The 13,470-nt window shown below is 38.1% G+C and overlaps 2 protein-coding genes across 2 annotated transcripts in view; one reads left to right on the top strand and one right to left on the bottom strand.

Moving 5' to 3' along the window:
• The window catches only part of cdh23 (cadherin-related 23), a 200,694-nt gene extending 198,628 nt beyond the window's left edge, over positions 1–2,066 (top strand). The window contains exons 67-68 of the mRNA XM_026257924.1: positions 99–209; positions 1,125–2,066. Of these exons, the coding sequence (XP_026113709.1) occupies positions 99–209; positions 1,125–1,463 (450 nt within the window). The 3' untranslated portion in view covers positions 1,464–2,066. The remainder of the gene's footprint in view (positions 1–98; positions 210–1,124) is intronic.
• A 2,882-nt stretch (positions 2,067–4,948) lies between these two features.
• eif3s6ip (eukaryotic translation initiation factor 3, subunit 6 interacting protein) lies at positions 4,949–10,799 on the bottom strand. The gene is made up of 15 exons (XM_026257911.1): positions 10,640–10,799; positions 10,408–10,450; positions 10,026–10,239; positions 9,870–9,949; positions 9,729–9,790; positions 9,539–9,608; positions 8,614–8,687; positions 8,333–8,504; positions 8,093–8,247; positions 7,826–7,996; positions 7,198–7,331; positions 5,955–6,128; positions 5,637–5,826; positions 5,422–5,502; positions 4,949–5,261 (listed from the first exon to the last, which is right to left on the bottom strand). The coding sequence occupies exons 1-15, from the start codon at positions 10,652–10,654 to the stop codon at positions 5,184–5,186; spliced, it is 1,713 nt and encodes a 570-aa protein (XP_026113696.1). The 5' UTR covers positions 10,655–10,799; the 3' UTR covers positions 4,949–5,183.
• Between the last annotated feature and the right edge of the window lie 2,671 nt (positions 10,800–13,470).

Raw genomic sequence — 13,470 nt, 5'->3', positions numbered from 1 at the left:
TGGAGTGAGATCATGTTGTTAATGAAGTGAATTGTCAGAATCGTGCTAAAGGATTCAGTTCAAAAGACACTACATGACAAGTGCTGCCATCCAATCAGGGCTCGCTGCTCAAGGTGGTTCTGGATGACTACCTGAGACTCAAAAAGCTGGTTGCCGCCCGCATGGTCACCAAGTCAACCAGCAACGGTGACCAGTCTTCAGTCACAGAGGTGGGCGATGTGACAGGGTGCTGTGTTTGCTCTTCCTCTGCATCCTCTTCCTCACTGCTGGCTGACTACATCTCAACCCTGTCCTTTCAGTAGAAACCCTGGGTTCTCCTTCTGTCCAGAGTCATGTGACCCTGCTGACGTTTCCCAGGCTGTTTCACAGTCTGCTCACTGCTCTCCACTGCTTCACAGATCTCTGTTTCTCTAAAACTGCTGTCAAATTGTAAGTTTATTTGTTGTTAATGGTTATTTTTCTCCTTCCTTACATTGTCTTGAATCCATCCATGCATCCATCTATCAATGTTATTCCATACATGTATTGTTGAATCCATCAATCTACCCAACCTTCATGCATCCATTTATTCATCAATGCATCTACCAAACCAAAATTCCACATTTCCATTTATAATGGCAACCATCAACAATGCCAATGCCATCACTGCATCCATTATTCCTTTTATTCACCCACATGCATCCATCTATTCATCTACCAATCCATAATTCCATGCATCCATCTCATTGACAACTCCATCCCACCGTCCACACATTTATCACTCCATCATCTACAATCCATCAATATATTCAACCATCCATAATTACATTAAACTAAAAAAAAAAAAAAAATTAATTCCTCCATTTACTCACTCGTCCATGCATCTGTCCATCCATGCATTAATCTACTATTGCATCTATCCATAATTGCATCCCCATATGTCCATTCATGACTCCATCATTCCGTTCATTGTTTTATCATTGTATCCTGCTTTCCTTGTATCCATTCACCAATCCATAAATGAATCATCAAACCACCCAAAAAAATTACCATAAACCCACCCAACCATCCATCCATGCATTCATTCATGCATTCATCACTCCATCATTGCATCAATTTCATTCATTCATCCATCCATCTCTCAGCTGATCCAAAGTGACCTGGATGAAGATGACGAGGAGCGTGTTGGTGTCGGAGGTCGAGGAACCCTTCGCTTCAAGCACAAACTCCCAATCGAGCTCAGGGGTCCTGATGGGGTGCATGCGGTTCACGGCAGCACAGGCACGCTGTTGACCTCTGACCTCAACAGCCTGCCTGAAGATGATCAGCGGGCGCTGGCACGCTCCCTTGAAGCCTTGCACGCAGATGGTGGACTGTATGCTGAACGCAATGCCCGTACAGAATCTGCAAAATCCACACCTTTGCACAGAAACAAGGGCAATGACACTCTGTCTGGGAGTCCGTTAGAGATCACAGAATTATGACTAGCCGAGGCCTCGCTGGTCTGAGAAAATGTACAATGTGCATGGCATGCCTGGCTTCTTGTTTTTAATGGAAACTCTTTCCTGCGATGTGGAGAAGAGTTCAGGTTTGTAAGGGCCAGGTGTGAGGAGGGTGTGTAGATGTGTAGTATGTGTGTGGACCTGGAACACGCAAAACAAGGGCAGCTCATCTTGTCAGAGATACTTCAAGAGTAATGAGACTTTAACCGCACACACTCACTCAAACTGCACAAGGGGATGAATGCACTCTCAGACCAGTGGAAGGCCGAATACAGACACTAGTTTTTATTTAGTTACTTTTTTATATTTTAGTGGGACACCACTGCTTATGAGAGTATGTCTCTGGGGCTTTTCACACTGTGATTAACCCTGGGTTAAACATTATTTCACACTTGGAAATAGTGCATAGTGTTTAAATTCACAAAGCACAAACAGTTCCTCTTGTCTGCCATTGCATTAACATTGTCATTTTGCAGGTGCTTTTGTCCAAAGTGACTTACATTTGGGCAGAGTACAAAAAGCGATTCTTCTTAAAGAGACACAGGAAGTGCTCATCATACCAAGTTTCAGGCCTTTGTTAAAGTTTTTTTTTTTGAGCTTAATTTATTGGTTGATTTATTTTAATTTATTTATTGGTATTGGGGAAGTTGTGGCCTAATGGTTAGAGGGTTGGACTCCCAATTGAAGGGTTGTGGGTTCTAGTCTCGGGCCGGACGGAATTGTGGGTGGGGGTAGTGCATGAACAGCTCTCTCTCTCCACCTTAAATACCACGACTTAGGTGCCCTTGAACAAGGCATCGAACCCCCAACTGCTCCCTGGGCGCCGCAGCATTAATGGCTGCCCACTGCTCCGGGTGTGTGCTCACAGTGTGTGTGTGTTCACTGCTGTGTGTGTGCATTTCGGATGGGTTAAATGCAGAGCACAAATTCTGAGTATGGGTCACCATACTTGGCTGAATGTCACTTCACTCTCACTTTCACTTTCACTGGTTGAAAAATGGATATTCCCCCCTAAACACACGCCATTAAATGAGCTCATGTTGCTGCGTCTTTTCACCCAATCTAACTTACAAATGTCTGACTTTTAGCTGTCATCACTGCTAGTATTATTGCGGTACCCATATTGCAAATTACTGTCAGTGTCGCAGTATTTTCCAGATAGTTCCATAATGCGTTATGTTAGTAAATATTATCACATTCTGTACCAAAACTCGTGTTTGGCATTTAGTTTGACAAGGAGCACAAGAGATGGAGAGCAATGCATTATAACGGAACCCGTGGATCTCGAGATTCATTTCTACTGATTGAACAAGATGTGACACAGTTGAGTTCAGTGGACACTCGAGGTTTGTTGTGGTGTTTGGTTACCACGATTCAAATGAAATATTGAAACAAAAGCCCCATTCACAAATACAGATTTTACTAGTAAACTACCGGTAAGTTACCATTAGGAGATAATGTGTGAACAGGACCTTTTCAAAAATACTTTTCCTACAATTTACCAGTACGAGAAGTTGTAACATTACCAGTTAATTACTGGTAATGTGCAGTGTGTGAATTCGGAGACATAAGACGTCTACTTTAGGACAATCCAGAGCCACTGAAATTCAAAATTCAAGGTAATCATAACCAGTCATAACATTCTGACACAGATGTGCGCTGTGCAGTTCAGTTTGAAGACATTTAATGCAATCTCTCTGGGACAAAAGAAGCTGCAGGAATGTGAACATTTGGTTAGTGATTTCACAGAATTGATCTGTAATTTGGAACCGATGTTTGAATGGTGCTTTACCAGTAAAAAGATGGAATCAATCCTTGCCTGTGTAAACAGCACATTTTTGTATTTACCGGTAAAGTTGTCCAGTAATTTACAGCAATTTACTGTTTTTTCTTAAAAATTGTCAAGGTTTTACCAGAACATGAATGGTTTTAATTCTGAATACTTAATAGAGCTAAATGTCATATCTAAATAATTTAAGTGGTACTACACTGCTACGGTTTAGTGAAAAATATGAGATGCTATACTTTTAAGGCAAGATGGCCACATTTACACGTTTGTAAAAGCAGGTCGTGTGCTTTAAAATTGTAACATTTGTGATCATTGAATGTGACGAACCAGGGTTCAACTATTAACCATGTAAAAACATGCTTTATTGATTTATTTATAAACCATGGGTTAACAAGTGTGAAAAGCCCATTTGATATAAAGAATAAACAAACACAAGAACACAGACTGTACTGCAAGCTGCTCTGTGTCCATGTCTTTATAGTGACTTTTAAGACATTACACAAATGACTTCATGAACTCTTTAAAAAATTGTGGACTATCTGAAAAAAGTGGATGACTACATTCAAGAAAATGGACAAAAAGCTGTTCCATGGACTAATGAGGAAAGCCAGTCAGCAGACCACACACTGTTTCCACTGAACACTGAGGCCAGAGGTTTGTCTGGTCAGCTACAAAACATTTCATTTTTGCTCGAACTGAAAGACTTGTGTGTGTTGTGTTTGAATAAAAACGGCAGTGAAACTATACACAGTGAAACTGCTTGAAAGGTTCATGTCATGCCATAACTCGATTTTACCTTTAAAAAAAAAAAAGGCGGAAAAGTCTAATATAAAAGTCAAGCTATTATGGTTCATTTACACAACACTGAGAAGAACCTAAGAAGAGCAAATACCATGTCTTTATTTTCCTTTACTTTTTTGATATAGAAAAATAAAGATTACAAAAGATATTTTTGGAAAAGAAAAATGTTGACCTACTAGAGTTGAGTATTAAATGGTTGTATTTAATTGTATTTATTTTTCAACATTTTATACCAGATTATTTGAATTTTGTGTGTTTTAAGGCATTCTTTTTGTATATCCCCTTTTTTTCTGGTAAGGTTTTGTTCCCTCTCATTATTGTCTAGTCACCAGCATTGAGGCTGTATATGGAAAGTCTTTGTGGATCCTGTTTCAATAAACAAAATATGCAATGGTTTTGCCTTAAGGTCCTGAAGATGATAAAATATTGACTAAAGCAGCATTCATCATGAGGACGGCATTCCTCTGTGTATTAAAGCCCAGAAGCAGGATATTAAAGAGAGTAACATGGCCCATGATACAGGATATACACTGCACTGACAGAAAATTGTATATCTTAAAAGTCCTGTAACTGGAAAAGTTAAACGATTACACAATCCTGACACCCATAAAAATGCTGCTGTCAAAGTGGAAGGTATTTTTTGTTGGAATATGTTGTGAACCCCAAAGTTGTCCAAAATAAATGGAAAGAAAAAAAATGTGATTTTGCATTGTTTTTGATCCTCTTGCTAAGATTCTTCCGCCACCTAGGGGCATTCATACTAGAATTGCAGGCCTTCATGTTTGTAAAGTGCAAGTGTAAACAGATACTAAGAGCCTCATTTATGAAACATGAACCTATGTAAATTGTCACTGTTAACTCAAAGACGACTTTAAACTACAGTTCAGCCACATCATAAATTTTTATTGATTTAGAAAAACAGACTCCTATCAGTTTTACTTATGTCCAGAACAAGTCAGTGAAATGAACTGAAAGGGCTTAAGGTTCAGAAATGGACTCCAACTGGTTTAAGGAGTAGCTGATTGGTTGAGAAGTCTGGGTTAGCCTGTGATTGGTGGATATCACAGTCAGATCAAATTAGGGTTTGATTAGTTAATCTGGTGGGATCTGCATTATGTGGCACGTGATGTGGAGGTACTCGAACTAGAGGAGGCACCAGTCAGAGGCATTTTCTTCAGCGTTCGGTTAAGCTACAGAAGATAAATGAGGTACAATCAAAACATGACGACATAGAGGATCCATTCAAAAACAGATACATAAACTGGAATTTAACAAAGGAAATAAATGTACAGAAATTTAGAGAAAATTGACAAAAATGTAAATGTTTAAAAATTATTCAAGAGCACGAACCTCCTCAAACTTGTGGATCTGTCGGATGAAGAAATCTCCATATCGACGGGCAACCTTGGTGTCTGCAATATGGATCATATCCTGGTGGAAGACCAAGTACATTCACTTTTAGAGTGACTTTACCAGTAAAAAACCTCCAGCTTACTAAATATTATTTTCAAAATATAAAATTCTATTTGGCAGTTTAAAGACAGAAACTCAACACACACACAAACCTTGTCAATGTAGAAGTCGACCTCAGAGGCAGACTGAAATTCTCCATCCAGAGCAGAGACGCCGCTGGTCCACACCAGGTTCTTCATCTTGTGTTTGAAGACCAGAAGCTGGATGCGAAACTCCTGCTCGGACATGTCCAGGAATCCAGCCAGTTTGGCCACAGGCATGGTGGTGTAGAGCTTCAGGAAACTGAGAGAGACGCATGGAGTCAGCAGAGGACATTTCACAGCTTTTCTAATAGCCAATCGCCAAAGTGAAGGAGATCTCATTACACATCATCACAGAATTCATCAGAAGAGACAGAACTGCTGTTGTACCTGCGGATGGTGGAGAGCTGCGCCTGCTGCTGAACCTCCTCTGCAAACACCTTCAGCTGCTGCTGGAATGGTTCTTTGTGGTAATTAGGATGAACATTATCATAGTTTGGAACTACGGGTGACAGAAACTTGGGGCAGGCAAAGCTGAACAACTCCTCGAACACCTGAAGATCTCTGAAAAAGGCGAGAAACAAAAAAACTCAGTTGCTCCTTTTATTTTAGATGTATGTCTATATAAATTATACATGATATTATCTTTTTTTTCCCTTTCTTTTTTCAAAAATCAAAATATATGCTCTAATCAAAATTTTGGGGACAGTAATTAAAAAAAAAAATTAACATTAAAATTGAGCAAGGATATTTTAAATTAATCAAGTGACAGTAAAGACATTTATAACAAATGATTTTCATTTCAAATAAATGTTGTTTGTCTGAACTTTTTATTTATCAAAGAATCCTGAATATGTATCTTATTTCATCACAGAAATCAAAAACATTGAAATGGTAAAGTTATTTTAAAGGGATACTCCACCCCAAAAATATTTTTTGTCATTAATCACTTACCCCCATGTCGTTCCAAACCCCTAAAAGCTTTGTTCATCTTTAGAACACAATTGAATATATTTTGGATGAAAACTGTGAGGCTTGTGACTGTCCCATAGACTGCCAAGTAAGAATAGTCAGAATAGTCTATCTGCCATCAGTGGTTTAACCGTAATGTTATGAAGCGACGAGAATACTGTTTGTACAAGCAGAACACAAAAATAACAACTTGATTCAACAATTTGTCTCCTCTGTGTCTCTCCACATCTCCGTAATGACATTGTGGAAAACACCTGCTGAACACAAACTGCGTACGCTCTTCTGTGACCACTGTGGCAGATGCACTATTCTGATGATGCTTTTCATCCATTTCTGGACCTTGATGGTGTAATTTACTTGACAGTAAATGGGACAGTCACAAATCTTCCAGTTTTAATCCAAAATATCTTCAATTGTGTTCTGATGACGAACAAAGCTTTTACGGGTTTGAAGTGATTAATGACAGTTTTCTTTTTGGGGTGGAATATCCTTTTAAATTTCAATAATATTTCACATTATTACCGTTTTACTGTATTTTTGTTCAAATAAATGCGGTAAATCTAAGATCCTTTCACAAACATTGATAATACATTTTGTTCCCATCCCCTAAGTTTGGTATGTTAACTTAGCATAATCAAACATAATGTGTGTGTGTTCTCACCCTTTCTGCATGCGGAGCATCTTGTCTCCGTATTTCTCGCGCAGCTGTGTGTGGATGCTCTCGTCGATGCGCATGGGGTACATAGTGAGAGCGATGGCCAGCAGCCCGTGCATCTGCTCGTTCTGTTTATTAATCTGTGAAGAAAACAATACACAATTTAGATTGAAATCAATCTTCAATTAAAACACCTGGAATATCAATGCACAAAATTACAGCAGCACCTTCTTCAGGATTTGCATAATTTAATAATTACATCAGCATTACGGTATTTTCTGGACTATAAGTCACACTTTTTTTTCATAGTTTGGCTGGTCCTGCGACTTATAGTCAGGTGCGACTTATTTATCAAAATGAATTTGACATGAACCATGAGAAATGAACCGAGAAAACATTACCGTCTACAGCCGCCAGAGGGCGCTCTATGCTGCTCCTGTAGCCTGCCAAAGAAAGCAGAGCGCCTCCTCTCGCGGTTGTAGACGGTAATGTTTTCTCTTGGTTCTTGGTTCTAAATAAATGCGACTTATACTCAGGTGCGACTTATAGTCCGAAAAATACGGTATTCTTTTTACAGTAACAGAGTCATTTAAGCATTTTAACAACCAATACCACAAAGACAGAAAGCACTGACCATCTCATACTTGTAGGTGGTTCTCTGGAACATGTTTCTGGTCCTCTGGATGTACAGCAGGATGTTAGCGAAGACACGAATGGCGTCCTGATAGCGTCTCATCATCAGATACGCGAAACCCACATAATAATATGTGGTGATCTGACACTCGGGCACACGTGAATACATGCTCTGAAAAACACAAACAACCAGATTTAGTTTTTTTTTTTTTTTATTGTCTTGAGACAACACTACTTTCCCAGTGACAATATAGGGATATTTTCTTACCTTCTTGTTGAGCTCGATGTTCTCCAGGACTTTGATGGCCTGATAGTAATCGCCCAGCAGAGAGTGAAGCCTCAGCAATCCCACCAGACTGAAATAACCCAACATCTTATAGAGAGAGTGACGGCCGTATTCTCCAGCCACGGACTCTGGGTCACCTGTGACACAAACACAAGCGTCACACTGACATCTGGATCAGACGAACAAGAAACCAAGGCATGAGAGCTGGTTGGCGTCTTTCACCTCCGCTGGTGTACACCTCCAGCTGACCGTTGATGTTGCTCTTGTCCACCAGAGAGTGAAGGACATTCAGCACGCTGTGAACGTTCCAGATCTTGGGATTGTTCCTCAGGAACTCGATCTCCTCCTCTGACTTCTGGGCCGTCTTACAGCGATACTGACTGAACGACTGGAACTGCAGAATGAAGAGAGAGAATTTCACTTCTACACGAACACATCAGTAACACAGGAGCCAGCAGTATAAGAGGACTTATGAGGACCAAGGGTCTTCTCAACAAACTTACCTGGTAAATGAACTCATCAATTATGTCCCATAACCACTGGTTAGGAAGCTCCAGAGGTGCTGGTCCATCAGCATCTGACAACATTAAATGCATTAAATCCATCAAACCCATTTCAATTGACTACTTCAACAGACTGGCTGACCTGAACATAAACCCTTTGACAATATTCAAAAAGCACAAACATTCAACATTTTGGGGTCAGTAAATTTTTATGATTTTGAATTATGTTTTTTTTTTTTAATGACAGAAACTGCCTTTACTTAATCAAATATACAATAAAAGCAGTATTATTGTAAAATGCTATTACAATTCAAAATAAATGTTTTCTACTTTAATAAATTTGAAATTGTCATTTATTCCTTTGATAAAGCAGAATTTTATTACGTATTATACATTTTAGCATCATTACTCTAGTGTTCAGTATCACACGATCCTTCAGAAATCATGCTGATTTGCTGCTCAAAAAATATTTATCATCAATGTTGTGCTGCTTAATATTTTTGTGGAATCTGTGATACATTTCTTTAAGGATTCTAAAATGAATATAAGATCAAAAGAGCAGCATAATTCTTAAAAAAAAAAAGTTGTTACATAAATGTAATCACTATTAATCAATTTAATGCATCATTGCTGAAAAAAAAGTGCATTAATGCCTTTCAAAAAAAATTAAAATAATAAAAGATCCCAAACATTTGAACAGTAGTGTATAGGGAACATAGAATAACTTTGACAACAATTTTACCAACTACAACATAAGGAATGAATTCCTTAAAATTTTGCTCAAATAAGAAGATACATTGTCTACATATTTCACTATTTAAGTTTTTACACTAAAGTGGCTCAAATTGTTTATTACACAACAAAAACATTAGAAATAGTGCCCAAATTTAATTCCATCACAAGTAAATGATGTGTTTGCACTCACTGAGGATGTAGTTGAAGAGGTTGCAGTAATTGTAGTAGGACTCAAACCTCTGGTCAAGAGTTGGACCTCCCTGCAAAAGAGAAAAAGCCTCATTATTGACAGCCCTTCACATCAGACAAGAGCTGAGAAAGACCAGATTCACAAAGACTCTTGTTGTCATTTCACGAGACAGGTGAGCGCAAACACTCACGCTGACTTTGGCGTAGATGTGCCTGTAATAAAGCTCCTTGTAGAGGATCAAGAAAACCGCATCTGTAACAGACAAAACAACACGCACATGTCAGTAAAGAAACATTCAATTCAGAGCTTCTGATGAGCAAAGATCACTCACCGTTGCCAACCAGGGAAGCGATGGCCTCTGCCTCCGGCCATGGTGAAGTCTTAAAGAAGCGCTCGGTCAGCTTGTTCCAGCTAAAGTGAGATAAAAGCTAAATCAACATTTCCAGACATCAGTATAAGCCGGTCTTATAACCGTACGGCTGCGCACCTGTTCTCATACACTTCCTGGATCTCGTAGATCTTCTGCTCAATGCTCTCGCTGGACACGCGGTTGGCCTGCAGCTCGTAAACCTTCTCATCGATCAGGTTTGAGACGGTCTTATGAAAATACTGCAGGAAGTTCTTGATGACCTCAGGGATCACATGATACGTCTGCTGGTGCTCGTACTGACGTTCATACGCCAGATCAGCTTTAGGGTCACCTGCAAAACACACAGACTTTTATAACAGCACACGTCTACTCACTTATCTATCTAGAAGCTATGCAATCTATTCAAAAGCTTTATTAGGATGGCATAAAGCTTAATATTACCAAAAATAGACACCCATATAAAATGGCCATACAGATGATAATCAATAACGTTCCTTACCGGTGTGATGGTCATAATCACTGGGAGTGTTATAAGGGTCATACTGCAAACAAAAAGAGAGAGTTTACATTATAAAGTCTGACATTTAAACACGAACATGCAGGTTGGCATATGTAACGTTAACTGAAAAGAGTGACAGTCTTATCGTGACGCGCCATTGATGAACTTCAACACACGTTTAATCTCTCACGCACGCGCTCGTGAAGCTAGCTACACAGTCACGCGCACTCACCTCTTCATCGTCCATCGGGTAATTAGAGATGAGGAAGGTTTATTCCTCTAGTTGGTGTTTAATCCGTTACGAAACCTTTAATAAATCCTACGACTGCCGCAATGCACGCGCGGAGAAGAAAGAGGAAGTCCACTGCACATGTTTCCGGTGACGCAGTCGAAGCGCACAATGCATTTTGGGCCATTGGCGGAATCCTTTGGCTGAATTGGACATAAGACTTCGTTCTTTTACTGTCTATGCTTAATTCAGACGCGAAACAAGCTATTTTAAAACACTCAAAGTAATGGTGCATGCCAACGATTTTTTTTGTGTGTGTGTCTTTTTTTTTTAACCAGCAGCTTTATTGAATAAAATAGAGTTAACATAGGCTTAGTCTTAGAAAGGATTAGAAAAATAAAATATGGTTACTAGCTACTCTTTTACAAAAGTAAAACCATTTTTCAATACATTTTTCATAAATATTTATGGGGACCTGTGTTTCTATAATTTACATTTAATAATAACACAGTTCCTTGTGAAATATGTAGAAATTTGATAAAGTTTTACAGGATCTATTCTTACATAAAACAACGTTCGAATGTAATTATGGTAATTACTAAATCATGTTTGTTTGTTTTTTGCTTTTTTCCCATAAATATACAAAATATCACATTTTCATTTTTTCTCTTTTATTTCAGTCAAATTTAGGAAATCCTCCCAAAAAAGCAAATTCACAATCATCATCATCATCATCATCACATTCAAAATAAACTATGTGACACAATAATTCCTTACTAATAACAAAGACTGTAAAATAACACCAAAATACTGAGGAAATTCAATACCCATAAAATGGAAAAACGAATAAATTATTAAAGTTTTGGTAGTATATTTAATTTACTGTAGTAGTATATTAACTTAAAGTTATATATAAAAGATATATATATAAAAGATAATAATAATAATAATTATTATTATTATTATTATTATTATTATTTGCCGCATATTGGCATTTTCCGTTATTTTTATGGTGAATGTTTTCTGAAATCGAGCTGCATTTCCACACGTGTCCTGTAGATGTCGCAGATGTTCCTATAATCAAGGATTCACATCTGCCCATCAGATTCATTCTAACACTCTGCAGCTATTTCATCAGTTTTTATAGGCTTTTATAATGAGGAATTTCGTCAACTCACAAGACAAGTAATGAAACACCATGGATTATTGCGATTTTGTCAGCAACAAGACACCCAATTAATATTTAGTGTAGAGCTAATGAATCCAGTGAGTGAATTAATGTCTCACAGAGAACTACTAAACACGAGAGGCAAAAATAGAAAGTGTGTCCTTTGAATGAACAATACTCTGAATTCCCACATGTGTAGTTTTGTCTCTGCACTCGTGGGAATCGAGGCTGTTATGAGTTTGAATAACTGCTGCCACATGTCTACTTATTTGGCTTGAAGAGAATTGGAGAAATGCTGTTCAAAGTGTTTGTTTTAAATTACTTTAAGCTACTCTGGCATGTTAGTGCAAACTAGAAAAAGTGTTAATATATATATAAATAAATAAAAACGCACAATGAGATACAGAAGAGATTTTATTGATGATGATGACATGGTGCTTCTTATGCTGAGGATGATGGATTTCTGTGGATAAAAACTGTAAATGAAGATGAAAAGTGTTAAACATCATCATTTTACATTGATCATGTGTGTACACGTATTCCCAAACGGTCAGAATTAGGCTACGTCATAATTATTTATCTCATGATTATATTATATTATATTATATTATATTATATTATATTATATTATATTATATTATATTATATTATAAACCAGTACAGCTTATCATCTAAACAAAGAGTGGTTCACGTGTGTTGTTGAGAAGAAAGAAGAACAGAGGGAGGGAGAAGACAGAAGTTTTTCCCCTCAGCTACCAGCATCTGTAAGAGATTCCACCCAAACTTACCTCCCGACTACAGCACGGGCATCCGATAAACACACACACACACACACACCGAGGGAGAGAGAGAGAGAGAGTCACACACTTGAGCAGAGGAGAGAGTAAAGACAGTCCAAACTGAGCGCTTCACTTCATTACGCACAGGGAAATCACGCAGAACACAGTCCACGCCCGCGATACCGAGCACACACCGAGAGCTGTGAAGGGACGCGATTTAAGGAATTACGCGTCACGTTGGAGAGTCGATCGGGTCTAAAGTGAGTTTCTGAGGATTTGGTGCGTCTGGAGAGCTGTGAGGATGCGCGTCTCGGTCCTGCTGCTGCTCTGCGCTCTTTACGCAGGACACGCGCACAAACTCTCCGCGCTCACGGTGGGTCACCACACTTCACTATCACTATATGATCGTGCACATTAACAGAACGATTGATTATGCAAACATATTAATAGTCAGTATGTTTAAAAAATATATGTTTTATAGCATTTCTGACTCTTTCAATGTCTTTTAACCAATGTCCAAAAAATGTATAACATTATCTGCCGTCTGACATTTTCATCTAAAATGAACATTTTTATCAGGCTTTTATGTTTATGTTCAGTTATTTAACTTTAATTGTATAGAAAATGACCTATACACTGCCATTAAAGTAAAATTACTGAACCTAAACATAAGAGCCTGATAAAAATGCAGATTTTAGAAGAAAATTTCAGATAGCACTTAGATGCTTTTGCATTATATATATACATATATGGTTTTCTGTTTAATACATTTTAGAATTTTTATTATTTTATTTTTTATTTTTTGTAATTTTATTTTTAATTTCCCAAAATTATTTACATTTATACTCTAAATGTTTTAACTGGTAGTCTTTTTGTGGTGCCCTTAA

Source organism: Carassius auratus, unplaced genomic scaffold, assembly GCF_003368295.1.
Source record: "Carassius auratus strain Wakin unplaced genomic scaffold, ASM336829v1 scaf_tig00214573, whole genome shotgun sequence".
In the NCBI taxonomy this organism is placed as follows: domain Eukaryota; kingdom Metazoa; phylum Chordata; class Actinopteri; order Cypriniformes; family Cyprinidae; genus Carassius; species Carassius auratus.
Note: the sequence above shows the minus strand (reverse complement) of the source record. Positions and strands in the feature narration are given on the sequence as shown.

Coding starts and splice junctions, on each gene's coding strand:
- eif3s6ip (XM_026257911.1), bottom strand. Junction 9,791..9,869: donor CGCTTCCCTGGTTGGCAACG/GTGAGTGATCTT, acceptor TGTCTGTTACAG/ATGCGGTTTTCTTGATCCTC. Junction 9,609..9,728: donor ACATCTACGCCAAAGTCAGC/GTGAGTGTTTGC, acceptor TCTCTTTTGCAG/GGAGGTCCAACTCTTGACCA.